The sequence below is a fragment of the Eupeodes corollae genome, chromosome 1 (genome assembly GCF_945859685.1).
Source record: "Eupeodes corollae chromosome 1, idEupCoro1.1, whole genome shotgun sequence".
Classification (NCBI taxonomy): Eukaryota; Metazoa; Arthropoda; class Insecta; order Diptera; family Syrphidae; genus Eupeodes; species Eupeodes corollae.
Window position 1 is genome coordinate 298,364,447 of NC_079147.1, and position 25,058 is coordinate 298,389,504.

Sequence of the window (25,058 nt, forward strand, 5' to 3'; positions counted from 1 at the left end):
ACTTGAGTATTATATGTTTCTATATTTTAATATTTTACAAATTACAAATTTTCTAAAAAAATAATAATATCAAAACTTTGGTAACGAAAAAAAATAATATTTTTATGATTTCCTATTCCGGTCATTAGGAAATTTATATCTACACTTTGTTTAATCTTTCATATTTACAATATTTAAATTTACTCTAATATCACAATAATTTAATGTATATTTTAAAATATTTGTGCATTATACAATAAATACACAACAAATCTTTATATTCGCAACACTAAAATTTTAAACAAAAGAAAATGAAACTACAACAAAAATGTATTGGCACCTTGAATTCACATGATCATCATACTCTAAAGAAATAAACAACATAAATTAATTGACTTATTCGCTAAACTTTAAACTAAAAACGGTTTCTGTCTAAAACTTAATATTATCCACATAATAACAATATACTTTGACAATACATTCCACACAATGGCGGCACTTTCCACAGTTGGCTGAACCATGTTGGCAACTGTCAGTGCACTAAGTGCCAAATTCGTTGTGACTCGATGGCTCTGGGATTGAATGAGAGTTGCGATTTTCTGAGCCTCTCTGGAGCAGGCTTCAATTTGAATTTCAGTGGGATGAGCTTTTCGTGGAACTATGGCTACGAAAATGTCAACTTCCATTGTGAGGAAGCCTGTCAATTGGCACTCGGATATTTGGATTAACTCATCTAAGGCTCTGAGTATACTTCGCAGAGTTAGAAGTTCCATGTTTTTCCCCTTGAGGGCATACAGAGCCCGATCGACTTGCTTGCGGGAGTAGATTACCCGGAATGCACCGGAACATATGGGACAGCAGGCTCCAGGTGGAATTATATTTCGACAATGAGGAGATGGCGGTGGTGGACACTTGAATAATTTACAACGACGACCCATATCGGAGGCTAGAATGCCTACTTCTCTACATGGCCCCTTATAGTCTACCAGGATATAGTCCGCCCATGCTTCACACTCATTCCTATAGGTGGCGCCATTGATGCCACATACGGGGCCCTTCCATGAACACGTCTCGAAACACGATCCAAAGTGAGCTAGTTGGCTTTTCGCACTCAACAAATGACAGGCCGAGGGGTATGTCACGCGCCTAGTGTCACAAACTGGCCGACCGGAATTCAGGCAGTCAGAGGTCAAATTTACTGTAAAATAAAAAACTGAATGATCATTGGCCAAATGAATTGTTTTATTTAACTTACCACAACGATATTGTAAGCAAGGCCTATGCATTACTGAGAGACAGATTTTCCGATCTTCCACACACTTTGATCCCATTGGACACGTGTAAGCCCCCTCTTTGCATGGGTTCCATGAGGTACAAGCTCCAAACTCGATATCACTGTCCTGAAGGCCAAGACACTTCGCAACACAGGCTGAATGATATGTATTTCCGTTCTTACCACAAACAGGCACGTAATGGGTGGCGCAGTTGCACGGAAGACTGGTGAAAGATTGGTCGGAGATTCCTGGAATGCGGCACTGCTTTTTTGTGCATGTTATTTCTCCCGCGAAGCAACTACAGATATTGCACTCCAAATACACCGACACTCCGTGCTCTATACCACGACCTCCCAAGCTACAAGAGTCATAAGAAAAGTTTGGCAGTGGTTGACAATGTTCAATCCGCCCGTTGGAGCCACATCGGCAGACCTTGAAGCTTCCTCGTTGATTGGGGGAAACTGGAATTCGCACGTAGGCTCCAAATGGAACGATGTAAGCGGAGGCTTCACCCAAAGCACATCCCGGAATACACTGGTACTTTGTGCTCTCGTTTCTGTTCGGCAGACAAGCTTCGGTGGAGTTGCAGGGATGTCCCTTGCAAGGCTCGGTAATTCCATGGTGTCCCCCTGTTTCAAGTGGAGCATCACTGGGCTCGAGGTAAGGTTTGAGGGAAACACACGGACCTTCTTCCCCTTCAGGGTGTAGCTGAGAGCATATGGCATCAACGTTGATTCCCGTACTAACCCTTGACCAGTCCATGCACTCGCTTAGAATCTCATAACAGTCTTCCCGGCAGATGTGATTGTAGTGCTTGACGCGGGTGCAAGGTTTGATTTGCAGAGTGCAGGCAATTGCCCTCCACTTTTCGGGAGAGCATTTCGAAATATTCCTGATTGGGAGATTGGTTCCTGGGAGACTGACATATCCTCGTAGTGTCCACATAGCAACATCAGATCGAGCAGCCATGTCGGCATGGGAGTGGCAGCTCCGAAAAAGCTCTGTAGGTCGATTGTTAAAGTTCGTGCAAAATGACAGTCCATCGCAACCGAGCTCACAAGGCTCATCGACCTCATCGATGCACTGACGCAGTTCCAGCTCATTGGGTTGCATAAGACAATCCACATCAAATGATCCCCTGGTAGTCGTCCAGTCGTTGGAGAAAGTCTGCACGCACAGGCGTCGGCATTTAGGCGCTATCGCCTTGTGACAACAGTGCAACTTCGCCGAATCGATTCCTATCTGATTGATCTGGGAGACTTCATTTGACGTTGATGTTGGAATGTAAACTTTCTTTCCAGCCGACAGGAAGCACTGCCACAGTGGATCGTGAGGTAGGGGTGGCCCACAGCCACCAGCTTCCAACTCATCGATGATAACATCGGTACTTTCGCCATTCTTCAAAGCTTGACGACATGTCGTCCGGCATTTCTCCTCCGTTGAAAACTCACAACATGGAAGATCTTAAACGGAAATTGGCAGTTATAAGACGGTTCATTAAAAACGCAACTTGATGAATATATTAACTTACATATCTGTGAATCTGTGATCGGCGTCATGTCGGTAAAATTCTTCACACACTTCAATACGTCTAAATTCTTCTCGCCGCATGTCTGATTCAAAAGCCTTCGGTTGGCTTTCTTTTGCGGTGAATGTGGTTCGAATATCTCTCGGCAGGCCTGAAATATCAAAAGAAAAAAAAAAACAGACCATCGAAGTCAGAAATGTCACCTTAGCTTCAGCCCACAGCCTCAAACAAATTTATTATACCTGAAGGCACTCCGAAGTCCTAGAGTTGCCACAACATCGATCTCCCGCTTCTTGGCGTTCGAAACACGAAAACATATGCTGTTCGTCGCTTTGGCGGCATGCATAAATCAACTCCTCAGTAGATGATGATGTTGCACAAGCGTTCCGGCATCTTGGTGACATACCCAGGGAGCAGCACCGTCTCCCCGACCACTGTGATCCACGTTGGACGGCTGATTATGGTGCACATACAAAGAGAAGCAAAATAAATGCGTGTGTTAAATACTTAAGCTCTCTATGAGTCTAAAGTCTATGTTAAGTGAATGAGGCAAGGCGAGGGTAGATTGATCTCTATAACGATCGATAGTGTCACATTGAAGCGTGAGGAGATTATATAGCATGCGCCAATATGTAAGTGTCTAATGCACAAACGTCAGATTAATCGGGTGGAATTTAATTGATTGTCCATATGGTCAATTTGTTGGCATATATAGCACCGCTCCGCACCGCCACCGTCCATCGCTTTTGACTAACTCAAAGCCGCCTAGTCGTAGTTGAACTGTTAGGTTTTTATCTTCTTCTTTGATGGAAGAAGATGCAAGCACAAGCAGAGGGCTTTCAAATTGGATAACGTCCAACGTCCAACCAAATGTAAAACAGAGGCATCGATTAAGGGAATATAGTTTTACATATCAAAAGTTCATTGCATATCGGATTTTTGCTTTTGATCTTTTGCAGAAATCTATTTTTGATAAAGGAACTTTTGAAGTGGAATTAATTGTTTTCAACCAAGGCGCGGCGCGGAGCGGTGGTGCGGTATCTTTCTTAAAGGTATATTGAGTGATGTTAAGGAATGCAGAGCACATTTTCTATGCAAGACTAAGGAATTAGCAAAGTGACTCAGTAGGTATACTAGGCTATGCTTTAAAGGTCTTGAGATTAAATATTTGGTGCATCAGAATTTTAAAATACTTTAGTGAAAGAAGAACATACGTTTCATTACTCACTGTGTGAGTTGTAAAGCTTTTTGGGTTTTAGCGTCTAAACAGCTGTGATTGTTGCTATTGCAATTTACACATTAAAAGGTCATTAATGAGTTCATATAAAGAATTCAGTCGCAGTGAAAGTTTATTGATATTTTTGTAACTTTATTAAGTGTTGTTTCAAAAACACAATTTCGCATATTTTTTATCGATTTTCAATGTTTTGCATCATAATTCTGCGCAAATTCGATTGTTTCGCAATTATTTATTGTTTAGCATTTTCTTACGTTGCTTGTTATTACCTCGTATTTATATATTAAATAAAAGACTTCAGGCGAAATTCAAGAAATGAGTGATCGAAGTGATATCTTGGAAAATGGAAAGTTGCAACCAAATATTTTGCGATGTTAGAAAATGTAAAAGAACTTTTGGGAACCGAAAAGTTTGTAGGATAATCGAAAAATAAAAACAGGAATAGTTTTTTTTTTTTGTTATTCAACCAATATTTTAACAATTAAGTATCTATGTATCTATGTATATCAAACAAATTAAATTTATTTGATATTAAACAAAGTGACGGGTTATCCATTTTGCGATTTCAAAAGTATAGGGCTGGAAATCGACATCATCTGTCAAGATCGACATCTAAGTTGGTAAACCATTTTTTTTAGTTGAGAGTCTGACATTTACGAAAATGGATCGCTAATATTGCACAACGTAAAATCATACAAGTGGTTAAAACCCACTACAAAAATTGTGATTCTGTCCAACTACACAAACATTTGGCAAAATTGTGAATAAATTAGAAGATACTAGATTGGTAACAGATATTGTAAGGCCTGTTCATCATCGTAGGTAGAAGGTAAAAGTGTTGCACAAGATCCGAATGTGGCATTTCCTAATCGTTCTCAGGAGTTAGGATTTGCTAACGGCACATTATGGCGTATTTTGCTTTGGATCTACACCTTCATCAACATAAAGTCCAGATCAAACAACAACTGCAGAAGACAGCTGACAATTCCAACGTCGTAGAAACATCGAGCGTTTGAAAGGCAATTTTTCGAACAAAATTTTCTTCAGCGATGAAGCACATTCCTCACTCGGTGTATGTTAAAAAACAAAATCATCGTATTTGGGGTTCTGAGAATCCTCAAGAGAGGACATTACATCCACAAAATGTCAGGTGCGATTGGACCTTAATTCTTCGAAAACGACGATGGAACGAGTGTCACCGTCAATTCGGAGGGTCATGGTCATATTATTACCAACTTTTTTTTGCTTGATATTGAAGAATAAGACTTGGAAAATATGTAGTTTTAACACAACGCACAGTTGGTCCTCTCCATATAAAGCAGTGCTCAAAATACCGTTTTTAATTTTTTGGAATAAAAATAAAATAAAAGTACCAAATCAATATTAACGGTGTAACACACGTCATACGTAAGTATTACCTTCTCTCTTTATCTGGCACCCAAGTTACGGTACTTCAAAGTCGACACTTTTTAATTGCATGCAGTGTCTTGATGTAGTGGTTGAAGTTTTTATTTTTAAAAGTTAAATTCTTAAGTTTAAAAGTGTTTTTTAAGTACATAAACGGAAAAGGCTTTTACTCGGAAGCAATACAATTTTTAGAACTGTTTTTAACTTCCCATAGGAAGTTATTGTAATGGGTCCGATTTGTCAAATTGAAAATTTTGACCGTACGTTCGCGACATTTTTTTCGTGGTCCATAGCTCAAGAACCAGAAGAGATATCGACTTCAAATAAATTTTGTTATACAGATAATAAGGCAGAAAGATGCAGAAAGGGCTCTCAAGAAAATTGCGTGGGTGGTTTTTTTACCATAGTAGTTTAAAAAAAAGGTGAAAATTTTGGTTAACCCTAAATATCTTACGAACCAAAAACGCTTGAGACTTGAATTAAATTTTTATAATGTATGTATTGTAACGTGATATCAAAGAAGTATATTTTAAAAAAAAAAATCCATTTAATGGTTTTTTTATAAATCAAAAAAACTGAAAAAAAATCTGTCACCTCCAAAATTTTACGACTAAAATATAATTTCATCTCCAAACCAATTTTGTGCAACGAAGAATAATGTTTTTGACATCTAATAAAATTTTGAGAAAAATCGAATAGACAGTTTTTTTTTATAAAAAATAAAAATCTAAAAAAACATTACTCAAAGTTTTTAAAAATTGAATATCGATTCAAATATCTTTTAAAAAACTTGAAATTTAAGCTTCTTATAAGAAATATTGTTTTCAACAATCTGAAAAATTTTGAAAAAAATCGAATTGACAGGTTTTTTACAAAAAATAAAAACCTTAAACAAAATTAATAATAGTTGGTAAAAAATGATTTTCGACTACAATATCTTTTCAAAAATTTGAGATAATAGCTTCTTACAAGTTTTTACTTATAAGAAATATTGTTTTCAACACTAGGACAAATTTTGAGGAAAATCGAATTGATAGTTTTTTTTACAAAAAATAAAAACCTAAAAAAAATGTACAAAAGTTGGTAAAAATTGATTTTCGACTCAAATATATCTTTTCAATACTTTGAGTGATTGGCTTTAATTTACTTTTATCTTTCAAAAAATATTGTTGTCAACATTCAGTAAAATTTTGAACAAAATCGAATTGACAAGTTTTTTTATAAAAAATTAAAAACCGAACAAAAATTAACAAAAGTTGGTAAAAATTGAATATGGATTCAAATATCTTTTCAAAAACTTGAAAGTTAGACTTCAAACTTATTTTATCTTATAAGAAATATTGTTTTAAGCATTCTGAAAGATGTTGAGGAAAATCGAATTGACAGATTTTTTTACAAAAAATAAAAACCTAAAAAAAATGTACAAAAGTTGGTAAAAATTGATTTTCGACTCAAATATCTTTTCAAAAATTTTAAATATTGGCTTCAAACTAATTTTATCTTATAAGAAATATTGTTTTCAATGTTCGATTAAATTTTGAAAAAAATCGAATTGACAGTTTTTGTACAAAAAATTAAAAACCGAAAAAAAATTAACAAAACTTGGTAAAAATTTACTTTCGACTCAAATTGCTTTTTAAAAATTAAAAATATTGGCTTCAAACTTATTTTATTGCACAAAAACATTGTTTTCGATATTCAGTAATTTTTGTATATAAAAATTCAACAGTCCGTTTTTTCATAAAAAATAAAATCTACAAAAAAAAAATAGTACGCAAATTTGGTAAAAATTGATACGAGTTCATATAGACAAACTTTTAAGCAAGACAAATCGAAAGACGGGATGGGAAGTTATCAGTGTGGGTCGCATCCCAGCCTTTTTTTTATAAAAAAAAACTTTCATTACGATTTTTCTTATATTTTACCAGATGTTAAAAATGTTATTTTTTGTTTCAAGTTTTTTAGATTTATAAAAAAATCGTTAATTGATTTTTTTTCAAGAAATATACTTGTTTGGTATCACGTTACAATATAGTATATAAAATTTAATTCAAGTCAGTAGCGTTTTCGGTTCGTAAGATATTTAGGTTTAACCAAAATGTTCACTTTTTTTAAACTGCTATGGTCAAAAAACCCACAACACAATTTTCTTGAGAGCCCTTTCTGCATCTTTCTGCCTTATTATCTGTATAACAAAATTTATTTGAAGTCGCTATCTCTTCTAATTCTTAAGCTTGGACAACGAAAAAAACGTTGAGAACGTACGGACATACGGACGTACATACGTACGAACGTACGTACACACCTCTGGCATGACAGTCCAACGCATCAACCATCACTCCACGGGCCTAAAATTTCAATTGACCAAGTTGGGTTTTATTTAAAAAAAATGAAACGTTCCATGCCACTCGATATAAAAACCTATGACTAATCTAATCAATCTACCCTCAGCCTTCTTCAAACCCATCGTCTATACACTTTACTCACCTTGAAGCGTCCTATTCAAGCAGTTCCAAAATTCTACCTGTCAATATAAAATATAAATTTGCATATTTAAGAGGAGTCCAAGAAAACATAAAAAGAATAGAATTGTAATTATGCAAAATTATTGTTTGGTTTCCATTCAACCAAATCAACACCCACCTGAATTGGTAAACAGAACTTCTTGAGTTCCCCAACACGATAACCACGTCCATTCAAATCGGAAGCAGCAAGTTGAACCAAAGACAACTGAAAAGAGATACAAAAATAAAAAACACGTTAAACTTTTAGGATAAAAAAGATGACATCTTTTTACATAAAAATGAAAATGATTAATGTTACATTTGTAACACACCCATGATGCAAATACTCTAAAGCTATAAGCTAACCATAATTCAGGAGTAAACAATTAATTCTTCACCTTATAAGCCCCACATCAATTCCGAACGAGATTCAAGGAGTCTTTGTCCCTTAATCGATTGTCATCCCCACACGCCGAGAGCCCAGCCGACGAGATGGGAATGCAAAGGAGCTAAGAATTTTCTTATTCAATTCAAAAACATGTACCTAACCCATGGCGCGACGTACATATGAAGGCTTAGCGCAACAAGTTCATAAATCATTTTCCAAAGTTAGATTATCGCGAATCGCACGCTCTTCAAAAACCCCTCGAGCATTTGAGTACAACAAGTAATCTCCCACCAGATAAATGGATGATGATGAAATGCCCCAAAGAGATGGCTTATCCTGTGCGCGAGATGGAGCCACAGTAGCCTTTTTTCGTCTTGGTAATGTAGTGTTCAGTGCATTGTGTCTTGTATTTTGTGTAGTGGGTAAGGCAGTGTTGAATTTATGTAACAACTGCTGAATAGCTGACAATGTGGGTGGGCGTACTATACACGATATTTATACGTCAAATTGTTAAACGTCAAATTCAGTTGAAATGAAATGGGCCACAGTTTTATGCTAAAAATAAGCTTCATGGCAAAGAGTAGGAACTCTTTCACTCTATAGGAAACTAGTTAGATTGAAAATTAGTCAAAGTCACGAGTCAAAACTGTCTTTTATAGCTGAGTTATGATTCAAATTGTCCCACTGTCTCTTAATTGGTCTTCTATTTGCCCGAGGAGGTCAGGAATAACAAATTAACAACAAGGAGCTCTATGCATATTAAGCTTAATTCATCATCAACCATACACACGAACCCTTTATGAAGACAACAGGAAAGAAAAGAAAAGACGAACAGAACAGAATTTTTCAAGGAATTTTCCTTCGTCTTGATGAATATTCAGCAAAAATGAACCTTCAAAAGAAACTGGTGGCCACACACGAAACTAGATTGTCCACAACATGTTAGGTATTATAGGAACCTATAAAGTCAAAGGGAAGGAGAAAATCCTTTTCAAAAATTCACGGCTGATCTATCCCAACTCCAACCTGACTTGCGTCATTTAAATCCTAAAGGCGACAAGTCTCGCAAGAATGGTAAAAGAATTACATATGCAATTTTATTCTGGCGAAATCTGTCAAGACTGGAGTAGCCAACTGTAGGTACGATACGACAACAAGAACGATGTTGTCGTTGTTCGTGCGACGCGACTCTGCCACGGAAGGAGTTGCTATAAAATAAGGCTGACGGTGACGGAACATTTTTATGAGCGTGATCTTGTTTGAACAGCTATAGCGTCGGCGTTGTATTTTTATTGTAAGGCTAAGTCTTATCGCCTGATGATGGCTTTTCTCTACGATGCCAGTCCGAAAACTCTGCCTCCAATGGTTTTTCTCCACTTGATTAGTTATTCTAACCTGAACGCGAAGGATTTTAATAAATTACCTCGGCCTCGAAGCTGGCTGAACCAACGGATGACGAAAAATGCAATCAGACTTGGTCTAGGAGGCTTATAGAATTATTATGTGCATTTTGCTGGAGGGACTAAAATACAACAAGACAACAGGAGATTAAGCTAATTCGTCGTCGTCTACTTCTTTTGCTACTCTTGAAAAAAATAACTTCTAGTTGATTGAATGTAAAGTCAAATTGAATCTGATTTGTGTCAATTTGAAGTTTAATCCCACGCAATGTGTCTTGTAGGGAAAGGAGATTTATTCATTAGTTTTTGTTTTGGGGTTAGACATTTCGGAGGCAGCAACAATGTTGAAGGGAAGTTCATTGTGGGAAATAGGAAATATTAGAAGAATAACAGTTGTCAGTTTTTTGGTTAAAATTGAAAAGAAATTTGACATCTGACAGATTTTTAGAACTCTGTGACTTATTTGATTTGTTCACCAAATTTCTTGCAATAATCAAAAATGTCGTAAAATGCATGTTTCTTTTATCTGTCATTTTCAAACAAGGAACTTTTTGACAGAAAGTCATAATTCAGAAAAATGTCAACCTGACAGTTCCAGAATAGAGAATTTCATATTATCTTTTCATGATATGAAAACTTGTGACTTAAGGTAGAAGTCATACCTTTTTTTTGTAAAAATGCAGCAGTTCTCAGAAATCTGCGTTCATATTTGTACACAAAATAAGAATGACAGATAAAATGTGATCAAATTTGAAGTGGTTTTAGTTTTGTTGCTGCTTTGCAGGAAAATAACTGAACAAAATATGTGAATAAAATAATTGAAAATGTATTAAATATTTTGCAAAAATCACGTCACTTAAAGTTATAATTGTAAGTATATGTCATTTTTTATTTTAAAACTGCTTTATTTTTATTTGCATTTCTGAACAATTTTTGATAGGGTGGAACTGTGTTCTACTTATAAAACTTATTCTATTCAAAACTAAATAGATGTGCTTATATACTCAACCAAGAACTGTCAAAATAAAACAAAAGAAAAAATCATTGAAGTTGATTAGGTGGGCTCACATTTTGAAATGTGTTTTTTAAAATATTATTTGTTGGATTGAAGTCATTAGCGTTCAAATTCGTCAAACAAGCTGTCAAAAAACACTTGTTGTTGATGTTTCAATTATTTCGATTTACCAAGCCTACAGAAAAAAATAAATAATCTCAAAAATTGAAGTCAAATTTCGCTTTGACAATAATAAAAATTTGACAATTCGTTATATGGACCGTTTACATTTTCAAAATGGAGTAAATCAAATCTCTTCGTTTTACTTTGTTTGCCATTTTTTTTATTTCTAAACTCTCTGAGCAGGTTTTAAGTTAGTTTCGGTGCAGCAAATAAATATTATTTATAAATTTAAATTTATTATAAATATTGACACATGAAGTCAGAGCTTAAAAAAAGTCAGATATTACTTGACAGAGCCTTGGCCAACTCATTACTATTCACTTCAATCAAACCTGTCAAAATGCACTTCAATTTTCAATTAATTCGTGACGGGTGTGCAATGCTGATAGCAGGGACAGGGCCAGAGTTAGAGGTCCAGAGGCCTCGGTGCAATAAAGGAGCGGAGGCCCCTCGCTCCAAATTATTTAAAAAAAAAGAGGCTGGAATGCGACCCACACTGATAACTTCCCATCCCGTCTGTCGATTTGTCTTGCTTAAAAGTTTTTCTATGTGTACTCGTATCAATTTTTACCAAATTTGGGTATAAATTTGTAGATATTATTTTTTTATGAAAAAAACGAACTGTTGGATTTTTATATAAAAAATACTGAATATCGAAAACAATATTTTCTTTAAGTTTCAAGCCAATATTTCAATATTTTTAATTTTTGTAAGACTGTTTGAGTCGAAAGTAAATTTTTACCAAGTTTTAGTATTGTTTTTTTTAGAGATTTATTTTTTGTAAAAAAAAACTGTTAATACGATTTTTTTTCAAAATTTAATCGAATGTTGAAAACAATATTTCTTATAAGAAAAAATTAGTTTGAAGCCAATATTTCAAAGTTTTGAAAAGATATTTAAATCGAAAATCAATTTTTACTGACTTTTATTAATTTTTTTGTAGGTTTTTATTTTTGTAAAAAAACTGTCAATTCGATTTTTCTCAACATTTATCAGAATGTCCAAAACAATATTTCTTATAAGATAAAATAAAATTTAAGCCTAAATTTCAAGTTTTTGAAAAGATATTTGAACCGATAACCAATTTTTACCAACTTTGAGTAATTATTTTTTTAGATTTTTATTTTTTATAAAAAAAAACTGTCAATTCGATTTTTTTCAAAATTTTATCAGAAGTCAAACACATTATTCTTCGTCGCACAAAATTGTTTCGGAAATGAAATCTTATTTAAGTCGTAAAATTTTGGAGGTGACAAATTTTTTTTTTAATTTTTTTGATTTATACAAAAAACGTTAAATGGATTTTTTTCAAAAAATATATTTCTTTCAAATCACGTTACAGTATATTATATAAAATTTAATTCAAGCGGTTTTGGTTCGTGAGATATTTAGGGTTAACCAAAATGTTCACCTTTTTTTAAACTGCTATGGTAAAAAAACCACCCACGCAATTTTCTTGAGAGCCCTTTCTACATCTTTCTGTCTTATTATCTGTACAACAAAATTTATTTGAAATCGATATCTCTTCTGGTTCTTGAGCTATGGAGGACGAAAAAAACGTCGCGAACGGACGGACGTACGATCGTACGTACACACGCACGCACAGACACCTTTCTAAAAATCTTTAATTTCGACTCTAGGGACCTTGAAACGTCGAGAAATGTCAAAACTTTCAATTTGACAAATCGGACCCAATGCAATAACTTCCTATGGGAACTTAAATAAAGGATATCATTATTTTCACTCGAGTTTATCTGAAAAAAATTTTAGGGTTAACGAATGGTACCTCTCGAGCTTTTTTCGCCAAAAAAACGTTGATAATTTCGTTAAAATCCTCGGAATTAATCGCTTTCAATGCTCAGGAGAGAAAGTTTCGATAGTCGGTTTTGTCTCATCGTGGTTCAAAGCCTATTTTTATAATTTTTAGTTTTGAAAATGGGCGCTTCTCGAGTACAATTTGTTACCATCCAAATACATTCTCAATGCAATTTCGAGGTTTGGGAATACAGCTCTGAAATTTCGATTTTCCAGAATTTGGTAGTAAAATAGTTCCGGTGATTGATTTGTTCCATAATCCTTTTCATTTTGTATGAGTCAATCAAAGACACAAATTGAACTAACTCATTACCAAGACTAGGCTCTAAATCATCCGGATACAAACTCACCAATGCCTCTGTACACATTCATCAGTATGGGATATTTTTTGGCTGCTTTCTCGTATTTATCAAAATCATTTCTTTTGGATTCCACGAATGTTTGCACTGATTCAAGAATCATTTTCGGGTATTGCAACATCTTGTTTGTAGCGTTGAATGGCTCCACTTTCGAGACCACTCATCTTCTGTAGAAGGTGCGTTGCTTCATTTTTCACGATGTCTTTTTGCTCTTTATTGGATGATATGCTCCTTAGAGCTGTTTCTATTTCCGAATAGCCGTTGACAGAGGCTTTAGTAGCTTCAGACCGACAAGGCTAACGAGTGTCGCTGAGCCTTTTCAAAACTAAGAACTGGCCGCTTTTCTTTTACGATAATTTCTCAATTAGAATTCGATGCCGCTCTGTATTGGCTGTGAAAAACGTGTACAAATTCTTCACGAAATCAAAGAATTAAGGAGCTGCCTTTCCCAGCAAAAAAAAATACGTATCAAAGGAAACGATATTTACTGGTGTTTACTAGTTGGAATTTGAAACAAAAATTTTCCGAAGTCTTAAATGTGGGGCCCCGTTTGTGGAGGCCCCGGGTCTTCCGCCCGGTTGCCCACCTCTCAATCTAGCCCTAATTAGGGATCATTTGAGTAGCCAATTTAAATTCTTGACATTTTCAACAAATGTCAGATAGATTATGATTTGCCATAAAATTATATCAAAACAGTAATGTTCCATGAAATGTCAACTCTTGCCAAAAACAATGATGGACAGAACACTTAAAATCGCTACATGGAATGCAAACGGTCTTATACAACATTCATCCGAATTAAAAATCTTATTAGATCTAGAACATATCGATATTTGCCTGGTGTCCGAAAATCATTTCCCCAATGGGCAAAGTCTAGATAATGTAATAGAAAACTATTCATGTTACTACTATCCACATCCAGCTGACGAGGCAAGAGGTGGTTTTAAAGGGTGATTTTTTTGAGGTTAGGATTTTCATGCATTAGTATTTGACAGATCACTTGGGATTTCAGACATAGTGTCAAAGAGAAAGATGCTCAGTATGCTTTGACATTTCATCATGAATAGACTTACTAACGAGCAACGCTTGCAAATCATTGAATTTTATTACCAAAATCAGTGTTCGGTTCGAAATGTGTTTCGCGCTTTACGTCCGATTTATGGTCTACATAATCGACCAAGTGAGCAAACAATTAATGCAATTGTGACCAAGTTTCGCACTCAGTTTACTTTATTGGACATTAAACCAACCACACGAATGCGTACAGTTCGTACAGAAGAGAATATTGCGTCTGTTTCTGAGAGTGTTGCTGAAGACCGTGAAATGTCGATTCGTCGCCGTTCGCAGCAATTGGGTTTGTGTTATTTGACCACATGGAAGATTTTACGCAAAGATCTTGGTGTAAAACCGTATAAAATACAGCTCGTGCAAGAACTGAAGCCGAACGATCTGCCACAACGTCGAATTTTCAGTGAATGGGCCCTAGAAAAGTTGGCAGAAAATCCGCTTTTTTATCGACAAATTTTGTTCAGCGATGAGGCTCATTTCTAGTTGAATGGCTACGTAAATAAGCAAAATTGCCGCATTTGGAGTGAAGAGCAACCAGAAGCCGTTCAAGAACTGCCCATGCATCGCGAAAAATGCACTGTTTGGTGTGGTTTGTACGCTTGTGGAATCATTGGACCGTATTTTTTCAAAGATGCTGTTGGACGCAACGTTACGGTGAATGGCGATCGCTATCGTTCAATGCTAACAAACTTTTTGTTGCCAAAAATGGAAGAATTGAACTTGGTTGACATGTGGTTTCAACAAGATGGCGCTACATGCCACACAGCTCGCGATTCTATGGCCATTTTGAGGGAAAACTTCGGAGAACAATTCATCTCAAGGAATGGACCGGTATGTTGGCCACCAAGATCATGCGATTTGACGCCTTTAGACTATTTTTTGTGGGGCTACGTCAAGTCTAAAGTCTACACAAATAAGCCAGCAACTATTCCAGCTTTGGAAGACAACATTTCCGAAGAAATTCGGGCTATTTCGGCCGAAATGCTCGAAAAAGTTACCCAAAATTGGACATTTCGAATGGACCTCCTAAGACGCAGCCGCGGTCAACATTTAAATGAAATTATCTTCAAAAAGTATATGTCATGGACCAATCTAACGTTTCAAATAAAGAATCGATGAGATTTTGCAAATTTTATGCGTTTTTTTTTTTTTTAAAGTTCTCAAGCTCTTAAAAAATCACCGTTTATAAGTAATTGTCATACCAAAGCAAGGTAAACCACCTACAGAAGTGGCGGCTTACAGACCAATATCGCTTATACCAATTATGCCAAAAGTTTTTGAAAAACTGCTTCTGAAGAGACTTAGCAAAATCATAGAAGAAAGAAGGTTAATTCCAAACCATCAGTTTGGCTTTAGAAATAAACATTCCACGATAGACCAAGTTCATAGAATATCGGATGCAATAGAAAAAGCATTAGAAGAAAGACAAGAATGTTCAGCTATTTCTTAGATGTTGCTCAAGGTTTTGACAAGGTTTGGCATGAGGGACTTGAGACCAAACTGCAAAGGGATCTTCCCAGGCAGTACTTTGAAATATTAAAATCGTACATCTCAGACCGATTGTTTAGAGTAAGGTACGATCAAAAATACTCGGAATTAAAGAAAATAGAAGCCGGTGTACCACAAGGAAGTGTCCTTGGTCCTACCCTGTATTTACTATACACAAGGGATATTACAGTTGGTAATCACACCATAATGGCTACTTTTGCAGATGATACCGCAATTTTGGTACCCGACAAATGTGTCTCTAAGGCAGCAGTAAAACTACAAAATGCCGTCGACACAGTGAGAGCTTGGACCGAAAAATGGCGTATCAAACTCAATGAAACAAAATCTTCTCATATAAACTTTACAAATAAAAGATAAACAATATTTCAACAATCAAAAAAAAATAATCAAGCTGTACCTTACGCCAATACGGCCAAATACCTTGGAATGACTTTGGATGCAAAGCTCAAGTGGAAAGGGCACATCAAAAAGAGAAGAAAAGAACTAAACATGAAATATAGACAAATGTACTGGTTGCTTGGTAACAACTCTGATTTATCAATCCAAATCAAAATAATGCTGTATAATCAAGTACTAAAGCCTGTTTGGACCTATGGAATCCAATTATGGAGCTTTACAAAGAAAACAAATACCGAAATCATCCAAAAATTCCAAAACAAAGTCCTTCGTGGAATAGTTAATGCACCTTGGTACATAAGAAATACCGATCTACATCGTGACTTACAAATAGAAATGGTTACAGAAGTTGTTAAAAAATACGCTGTATCGCACAACCAGAGACTGCAAAGTCATACTAATTCTGAAATGGAGTCCGTCTTGAACATAAAAAACCATGTTCGGAGATTAAGAAGAACCAAGCCTCATGAGCTTATGGTCTAAAAAAACATGGGAAAGTATTAAAAGTTTAAACTTCCCCCAAAGTGCTTGTACAAAATTAAGAAAGAAAAATCGGAAGTCGATCCTTTAAGATTGGTCCTGATAAAGAGGTGGTTTTAGTGGTTAAGAGCCCCACACTACTTGGTTTCGAATACTGCTAAGTGTCTTTCGAAGATTTCTTCCTGTCAAAAAAAAACTCATGCCAAACAAATTTTCGAAAAGATTTTAATTTTCCAAAAGAATGTACATATGATAAGAAATCGAGATAATTTGCTCTTATTTTAATCTTCAATACCTCTTCTTTTGACAGGCATCAATCTGTCAAATGTTGAATGAGATTTGCACACTCCTATATTCATATGCATAATATTACAAGGTCTTTAAGTAACTTATTATTTTTGCCATTATGATCTTAATAATTTCTGCCTTTTGGCCTGCTCTAAATCCTGTCTCATTTATTTCTAAAGTGGCCTTTTCAATCGCCACACTGAAGACACACGGAGACCTCCCGTTCAACTTATGCAAATGAAACATAGTGCAGCTTGAACTGTACCATGCACTCTCGATTTATCTTTCCTGACAGTGACATTTAAATACATATATCTGCTCATTCCTGCCTATATTCAAAACCATGTCCTCCTTACAGGTTTTTTGTATTTTCTTATTTTTACTTTTTTGCATTTTTTATCTTTTTAATGTTTGACTTTAATTTAAATTTAATTTATCCTCTTTTACTTTGCTTACGATACGATGCGGCTAAGGCTATGGTTACATTCCGCATACTTAAAGCTGGCATAAAGTGTCGTGCAATAAAGTTCATGGAACTTGTTTCCATCGTTTTATCTTTCTTGATTTTCATTCAGTCTTGTGGACGGATCGGATCTCAGATGGACGGCCAGCAGCTAGCAGCCTGCAAGTTCTTCTTGTGTCGTTGTTTTTTAGTCGTATTTATTTTGACAGTGAAAAAGGAGCTATTTTCGGTTTCCCACCAAGATCGTGTGCGATCGCGATTGTCGTCACGGCTGACAAATAAAAAAGCGATACCAGCGGGCGAATGATTCCCCTGAGGAAAAAATAAAACTTTTTACAAGCGATCAACGATCAGCGCAGCGCTTGCTGCTCGCACCCAGCGCGTTTATAGTGTGATTCTCTTAATTACGCATCGTGTTGCGGTTTGATGAGCCTCAGCACTGATTGCAATCAAGCCCAAAAGTGGATGTGTCATTTTGGGAACAATTGCGTCTCGTTTAAGATTTTTTCTGTCTCTATATAAAATGCTGTATGTTGATATGGCACAAAAGGTCACCCAATCGAAAAAATGTGTTAATTGAACTAATTAAGCTAACGATCAGATATTTTCATGATCGAAAGTATCTATATACCTAAATGGGACATAAGCTCCACCATTGATTGAAGAACAAAACCAAACCAAACTTTTAGCTGCGGTTGACATATTATCCCACACAATTCAACTTAAGTGTTCTCTATTTTAAGGAACAATGACATTTATGTGAGGGAACGCGAACACAGTGGAACAATAAATTTTTATTGATCCTCAAAATAGATTTTATTGCTTTTAAGTAAGTTTATGTAGTTTATGAGATCACTTTTGTTTGTTTCAAGACATTTTATTAGCATTAGGAATATTTTTTTAAACTTTGGAATATGGGACCCTGAACATTTTTAGAACAGGTGGATTTTAAGATTTCAGTTGAATTAATTTGGGGGAAAATCCCGATACATTCTAAATTTTATAAAATTAAACGTCTTCAGCGATTTTACGAGCTAATGTCTGTTCTTGTTAAATGTTGAGAAGGTAGACGTCTGCAGCAAAATAATTATATATACATTCCAAAATTTGTTTTGAAAATACACAGTTTGGGAGATTTTCAACCTCATAACATATAAAGTTTAATCGGTGGAGTCTGTAGTTTCAGTAAACCTTACCGTTTGAGGTTGAACTTGGAAGGATTTAACAACTGTCATACTTAATAAGCGTTTGAGCAGCCATTTTTTTATTTTTGACATTTTAACATAAGTCCCTTCCTTTTTTTCACGGGCACTGCCTCTTGCGAGCAATTGACTTACTTACTTATCCGGCTCACAAGCCATGAAGGGTCTCAGCCTGAGAAACTGCAGTCTTCCATCGTGAACGATCCCTCGCAAGCACTCTCCAGTCACCGAGACCAAGCGCTCTGGCATCCGCAGTCACTTGGTCCTTGTACCGTAGGTTCGGTCTTCCTTGTCGTCTTGAACCTGAGGGCTGGGCTGAGAAGACTTTCTTGGCTGGAGCGTTTTCGTCCATTCGTTCGATGTTGCCGAGCCAATGTAGTCGTCTTTTCTTGGCCTTCTCGGTTGTATCTTCTTCTCCATTCGCCATCGTCGCATAGCGGACCAAAAATCCGTCGAAGAATTTTTCTTTCGAAAGTGCCCAGTATCGATTCCCATTTTTTACTTATCATCTAGCACGGCGGGCCGTAGAGTAGGACTGGTAAAATCAAAGTTTTGTATAGCAGACACTTTGTCTTTCGAGTGAGGAGTTTTGAACCCAGTTGTTTGGCCAAACCGAAGCAACAGCGGTACGCTATGGCAATTCTTCTTCGGGTCTCCACTAAGGTGTCGTTTGTGGGATTGATGTTTGTTCCAAGATAGGTGAACTCCTTAACTACCTCGAAATTACTGCTACCAACAGTGACGTTTTGTCCTAGACGGTGGACAGATGTTGCTTTGTTTTTTGATAACATGTACTTTGTTTTGTCCTCATTCACTTTAAGACCAACAAGTTTCACCTGTTCTTCAATCGCTGTGAGGGCCTCAAGTACAGCTCTCTTGGATAGACCGATTATGTCGTCCACCTAGGCCTAGGCCTTTGTTGAAGATAGTGCCCCCATGCTCACACCTGCTTTACGCACTGTCTTCTCCAGGACTATGTTGAAGATGTCACATGCCAACGCATCTCCTTGTCTAAACCCTGCGCAAGTTTGGAATAACTCGGATGAGCTGTTACCCATTTGCATACTGCACTGCGTATTGCTTAGCGTCATGCGGCACAGCTGGATCAGTTTGTTCGGGATCCCGAATTCAGACGTCGCCATCATAAGCTCTTCGCGGTGGATGCTATCATAAGCAGCTTTAAAGTCGATGAAAAGATGGTGGGTTTCGACTTGAAATTCGTTGGCCTTTATCAGGATCTGCCTCAGTGTGAATATTTGGTCTATCGTTGTTGTGCCTGGCCTAAGGCCACACTGGTACGTGCCGATATTTGTGTTGCAGAAAGGTTTAAGACGCTCACACAGTACGTTGGATAGGATTTTGTATGCAACATTAAGCAGGATTATGCCACGTTAGTTTTTGCATAACATCGGGTCGCTTTATTTTGTAGATGGGGCGGCATATGGAGCTTATCGGCCAGTCAGTGGGTATGCATTCTTCCTCCCACACTTTGGTGAAGACCTGTTGCATGCAGTTAATCAAAACACTTCTTCCTTGTTTAAAGAGTTCCGCGGGTATGCCATACGACCCGGAGGACTTGTTATTTTTTAGCTTTTGGATGGCTCTTTCTACCTCTTCTCTGCTGGGGGCTGGGACTGTGTCTTCATTGACTGGTCTTGCTTCTCTTTCGTCATTATCTTGCTCGACATTTTGCGCATTCAGCAGCTGTTGGAAGTGCTGCTTGAAAACATCTACAATTCCCTGCGTTTCGGTGACTAGGTTTCCTTCACTGCTTCGAAGAGCTTGAGTCCCGGTTCTGAAACCAGAATCTAATTGCTTCGACCTTTTAAAGAAACGTCGGGTGTTGTTCTTGGCTTGACACTCCTCTAGATCCGTTGCAGCATCTACACACGTGGATTTTCCGTCTCTCTTTTCAATATCACGCACTCATCATCATACCACAGGTTTGATATTCGAGCTTTAAACTTAGCCAATACCAGAAAGTGGTCAGGGTCGACGTTTGCTCCTCGGAAAGTGCGCACGTTCAGGATGTTGGATGCGTGCCTTGCGCTGATTAGCACATGGTCGATTTGGTTGGTGGTTCGACCATCCGGAGATGGTCGAAGGTGTGAAGGTTGCTGTGTAGATCATCCGTCTCGGAAACCTAGTGCAACTTATCACCGTATTACGAGCTGCAGCAAAGTCGATTAGTCGGAAGCCGTTATCTTTTGTTTCTTAGTGGAGGCTGTGCTTTCCAACTAATCCACCAAAGAATCCGCCAAAGATGTCTTCCTTCCCGATTTTTGCATTGAACTCTGGACAGGCTCCGTAGGCTCTATCCAGAAGATGGTAGAAATTCTCCTTGCTAGACTCCTCAGCATCATCAGTAAGGGCGTGTGCACATATTGTACTGATGTTCCGTAATGTGGCCTTGATGCGGATCACAGCCAGGCGATCACTTATTGGTTTGAAATCCATGACTTTCGATCTAAGCCGATTTCCCACGACGAATCCACATCCAAATATATGCAATCTTTGATGACAGCTATAATAAATGTCGCAATTCTTTCTCCTATCCATCGTATTCCCTGGATCGCAGTTATATCTGCCTTATACTGCGAGAGGACAGTTTCAAGTTTCTGAGGTGCACCTGGAGTGTAGAGGGTTCTTACATTCCAGGTACAAACTCTCAATGCGTAGTCCGTTGTCGTTTCGGGTCTGATTACCATAAGAGGGGGTTCATTATCTGAGGCTGGTATCTCTGTCATAACTCTCTGTCATAACTAACCTTCAAATTTGTTGGGCCGTTGATAAGGTGCTTTTTTCCCGATTTTGCACCCGCCCTTACAAGTTTCGCAAGTTATATCTAAAGATATAACCAGTATTCGGTAGTTACTACGAGGAGGTTAAGTAAACACTTGGTGTGTAGGAAAAGTTGCAGCATAAACCCCCAGATCAACACCCCACCATCGCGAGCAATTGACAGATGCCTCAAAAGTATTTCTTGTCATGAAAAGTGCTTTCTTACATTACACATTCGGGTTTGACATTAAAACTGTAAGTCCCTTCCATCCCTTACATTATTAGCCCACATTAACAACTTAACTCAACTCTGGAACTCATTTAGACAAGTTGCAAAAGAGTGAAGAAAATGGCTTTTAAGGAACTTGTCACTGGAAAGTCTAAGCACCTTCCATATTCATTACGTACTTTGTTTTGTGATCGCAGCCATTTTTAATTTTTCACAATTTCATGACAACCTGTCATCTGTTCACAGTGAAATTGCTCCGCCACTATAATGGTTCGTGGGTAAGGAATAGTTATATATTTCACATGTTTTGCCAAAAAGACTGGGAAAGAATGAATACAAAAAGCAGACGAGAAGTTAATCTAATCCGTTTTATCAATTATGTCGTTCTTCTCTTGGGCTAGTTTAATAATTTCAACTGAAAGAGAGTTCTGCTAAACAGCCTAATTATGTCACGCCTAAAAAAAACACTAATTAAGACATAGGCCCAACCTAACTTTCAATATTTCAATAATTTATGTGTTCCAAATATAAAAAAGTAATAAAAATCATTGTTTCATTATATGCAGCTGCTGTCATCCAAATTGCTTTGAACATTAATTTTATTATAATTAAAACGGTTATCTCTTACATTTTATACATAAACATAATATGAGTACCTATATGAGCACGATAAGCAATCGATAGTCACTTTGTGGTGATTTATTGGAATCAATTTTGATAGTATCATATTTAAAATTCATATCACACAATTTTAATGATTTCCTGGCAAAATAATTTAATCAGAATTAACTGTGGCTCATTAACATGTTACGTCGTCGTCGTAATAAGAATTCATAAATGGAATAACTAATTAATTTGTTTGATACTTTAGCATGATACACTTTGAAAGTTTTCCATCGTTTATATGTCATGATTTGAACACTCGCCAGTAATGTAAAATTGACGTAAATTTTGTTTTGCTCTGTTTGTAATTTATTTGTCATAGGACACAAATACGGCACAGTACATTACTCAGATGCAATACAAAACCCTACCATAAATATGTATCACGAAGCTGTCATTTTTAAAAATACACCATAAGTCTTTTCAAACCTTCGTGATACAAGTTAAGAGAACTTGAATAGGTACTTCTTAAGTTGTTAAGTGCCTACGCTTTAGCTCCTAATCATATTCACATGTGCAGTGTCTGGATGCTCTAGACAATTAATTTTCCAAAAAAGTCTTACACGATGCCTTGGAATCTTCAATTCTACAAAACCACAGCAAGTTACCAAACCAAACCACACCATACCACCATCAACTGTGCAAAGCAATTAACTTGATTAACTGACTGCTGTTTACCATTGACATTGACATTCACCACGGGAGGTGTGTTGTATGGGCGCTGGCCCTTAACAAACCTTCTATATGTGTTGGTATGAATTGGCAAATATCATCTTTTCTCCTTGAAGATGGTTGAGGTTGTTTTTATTATTCTAAACCTTTGAACATCTGAGTTTATAGGAAGAACGAAGAACCATCAATTGTGTAGAGAGAACGAAATGCAAATTATCCTTGATGCGTCTTTTAATTTGTTTCGCGCATCCACGCAGTGTTCGGGATAAACCAACACGCACATCACATTGTAGCGTGTCACATGGCGTTTAAGGGAACAACAACGCAACGCCTTGTTTTGAGAGAAGTTTGTCCGGTGCGGTTAGACTTTGCATCAGACAATTGCAATCGAAAGACATGAAACAGATTTTTTAACCTTCCTACGGACCGGATATTTTGAGGAGGTTTGAAGTACCATGAATCCCTTGACGGAGATTCAGAAAAAAGGATTTTCTATAGCGGCATGTGACACATGACACTTTTAATATCAATTATCTGTCAACTGTCAATTTAGTTATCATAAAAAAGACACTTTTATTTTCCTAGCGATGCATAAATAAATAAATTAGATGGCTCTACAGTCCATTGAGAACTAGGGCCTAGTCACTTACAACTTCCAACCATTTCTGTGTGCGAGTACTTTTGTTAGGATGAAGGGGACCTACAGTTTTAAGCCGAATCCGAACGGTTAATTTGGGAAAGCACTTTCCAGAGAAAAGAATGACTCTTGTAGGATTCGTCAATACCTCTTTTTGATGGCACAGGCAGGGTTTAAAACCAAGGCCTCTGGTATGACAGTCCAACGCACTAACCATCACGTTAAGGGTACTTCCGATTAGTTATCATTATAAAAAACACTTTTCTAAGGGGTTTTCAATAAGGGCGGGTAGATGTTGTGTGTAGATGTCGTGGCGTTTGCTATGTGACACGTAGCGCTGTCCTGCTGGAACCACATGTCGTCTACGTCCAAATGGTTCAATTTAAGCCACAAGAAATTAATTATCATCGTTATTTAGGTGCTCGCTGTTGACGGTGACCGCCTCATTAACGTCGTTTTCAAAAAAGTACGAACCAATTACGACGCGCCGGCCGGCCCAGAATCCACATCAAATGGTAACTTTTTGAGGATGCATTATCACTTGGTGAATCCCGCGTGGGCCGTTTTGCCATTCGTCCAAAAATGCGCCTTGTCACTAAAGATCATTTTTCGGGCGAAATTGGACAATATGGTCATGAACTTTGAGCTCCTGAACCAGTTTGATCTTGTACAAGTGTAGTCCCAAGTTTAAAGCGCAAAATTCGCAAAGTTGAAGTCTGCGAAAGGCCGAGTTTTTATGCACGGCGAGGAACAGACTGCCTCGGGTTCTGCTGTGAACTTTGACGGACCGCGGTGATGTTCTCAGCCGATCTTGCGTTCCCTTATTTTTGCTGATTGTTAACCAAACCAGTCGTCTCAAATTTGGCCACCAAACGTCGGGGAGTCGACTGTGAAGAGCAACCACGTGTACAGTAAAATGGGTGTAATGCGAGCAAAGTTTGCGTTAACGAACACTCCTTTTGATAATAAAGTTTTACCATTTGATCGTGCTGTTCAATCGTGTAACTTACCATTTTTTTTTTATAATAAACGGGCACCCAAGGGTTTATTAACACCCTTAACATGTTTAAAGTTTAAACACATTGCGAGCGTTAGGAAAATACTGAAGGATTAAAGAGGAGATACCTATGCACATTGGTCTTAAAGTTTTGAATATCAAAATTATAGGGAAAAACAGAGCTGGGTAAAGCATTCCACATTCTAGATGTGCGGTTAAAATAAGAATCTCTATACTTGACAGTACGTCCGAAATTGAGCTCAAGGTTAAACTGATGTGCATTCCTGGTAATACGATTATTACGGCTGAATTGTTTTAGGGGGGGGGGGAGGCAACTGGCTAATTCAATAGAACACTGTTTATAAAAATATCGGTAGAACAACGAAAGGCATGAAACATTGCGGCGGTGTTCAAGTGACGTAATTGTTTCGGTTATAGTTCTATCGCCTATCATTTTCAAAGATCTTTTTTGGATCCTGTCCAATATACTTAAACTTGTTTTAGGGGCACCTGCCCAAATATGCGAGTTATATTCAAGTTTTGGACGAATGAAGGCTTGATAAATTACAGCCAGGTCAGAAGAGGTGAAACATTTTTTGCACCGT

The 25,058-nt window shown here is 37.0% G+C and overlaps 1 protein-coding gene across 1 annotated transcript in view; it reads right to left on the bottom strand.

Moving 5' to 3' along the window:
- Window positions 1-25,058, bottom strand: part of LOC129941321 (reversion-inducing cysteine-rich protein with Kazal motifs) — a 93,117-nt gene continuing 68,059 nt past the window's right edge. The window contains exons 3-8 of the mRNA XM_056049919.1: window positions 8,069-8,155; window positions 7,913-7,949; window positions 3,024-3,235; window positions 2,785-2,932; window positions 1,235-2,716; window positions 1-1,177 (exon numbers count right to left, since the gene is read on the bottom strand). Of these exons, the coding sequence (XP_055905894.1) occupies window positions 390-1,177; window positions 1,235-2,716; window positions 2,785-2,932; window positions 3,024-3,235; window positions 7,913-7,949; window positions 8,069-8,155 (2,754 nt within the window). The 3' untranslated portion in view covers window positions 1-389. The remainder of the gene's footprint in view (window positions 1,178-1,234; window positions 2,717-2,784; window positions 2,933-3,023; window positions 3,236-7,912; window positions 7,950-8,068; window positions 8,156-25,058) is intronic.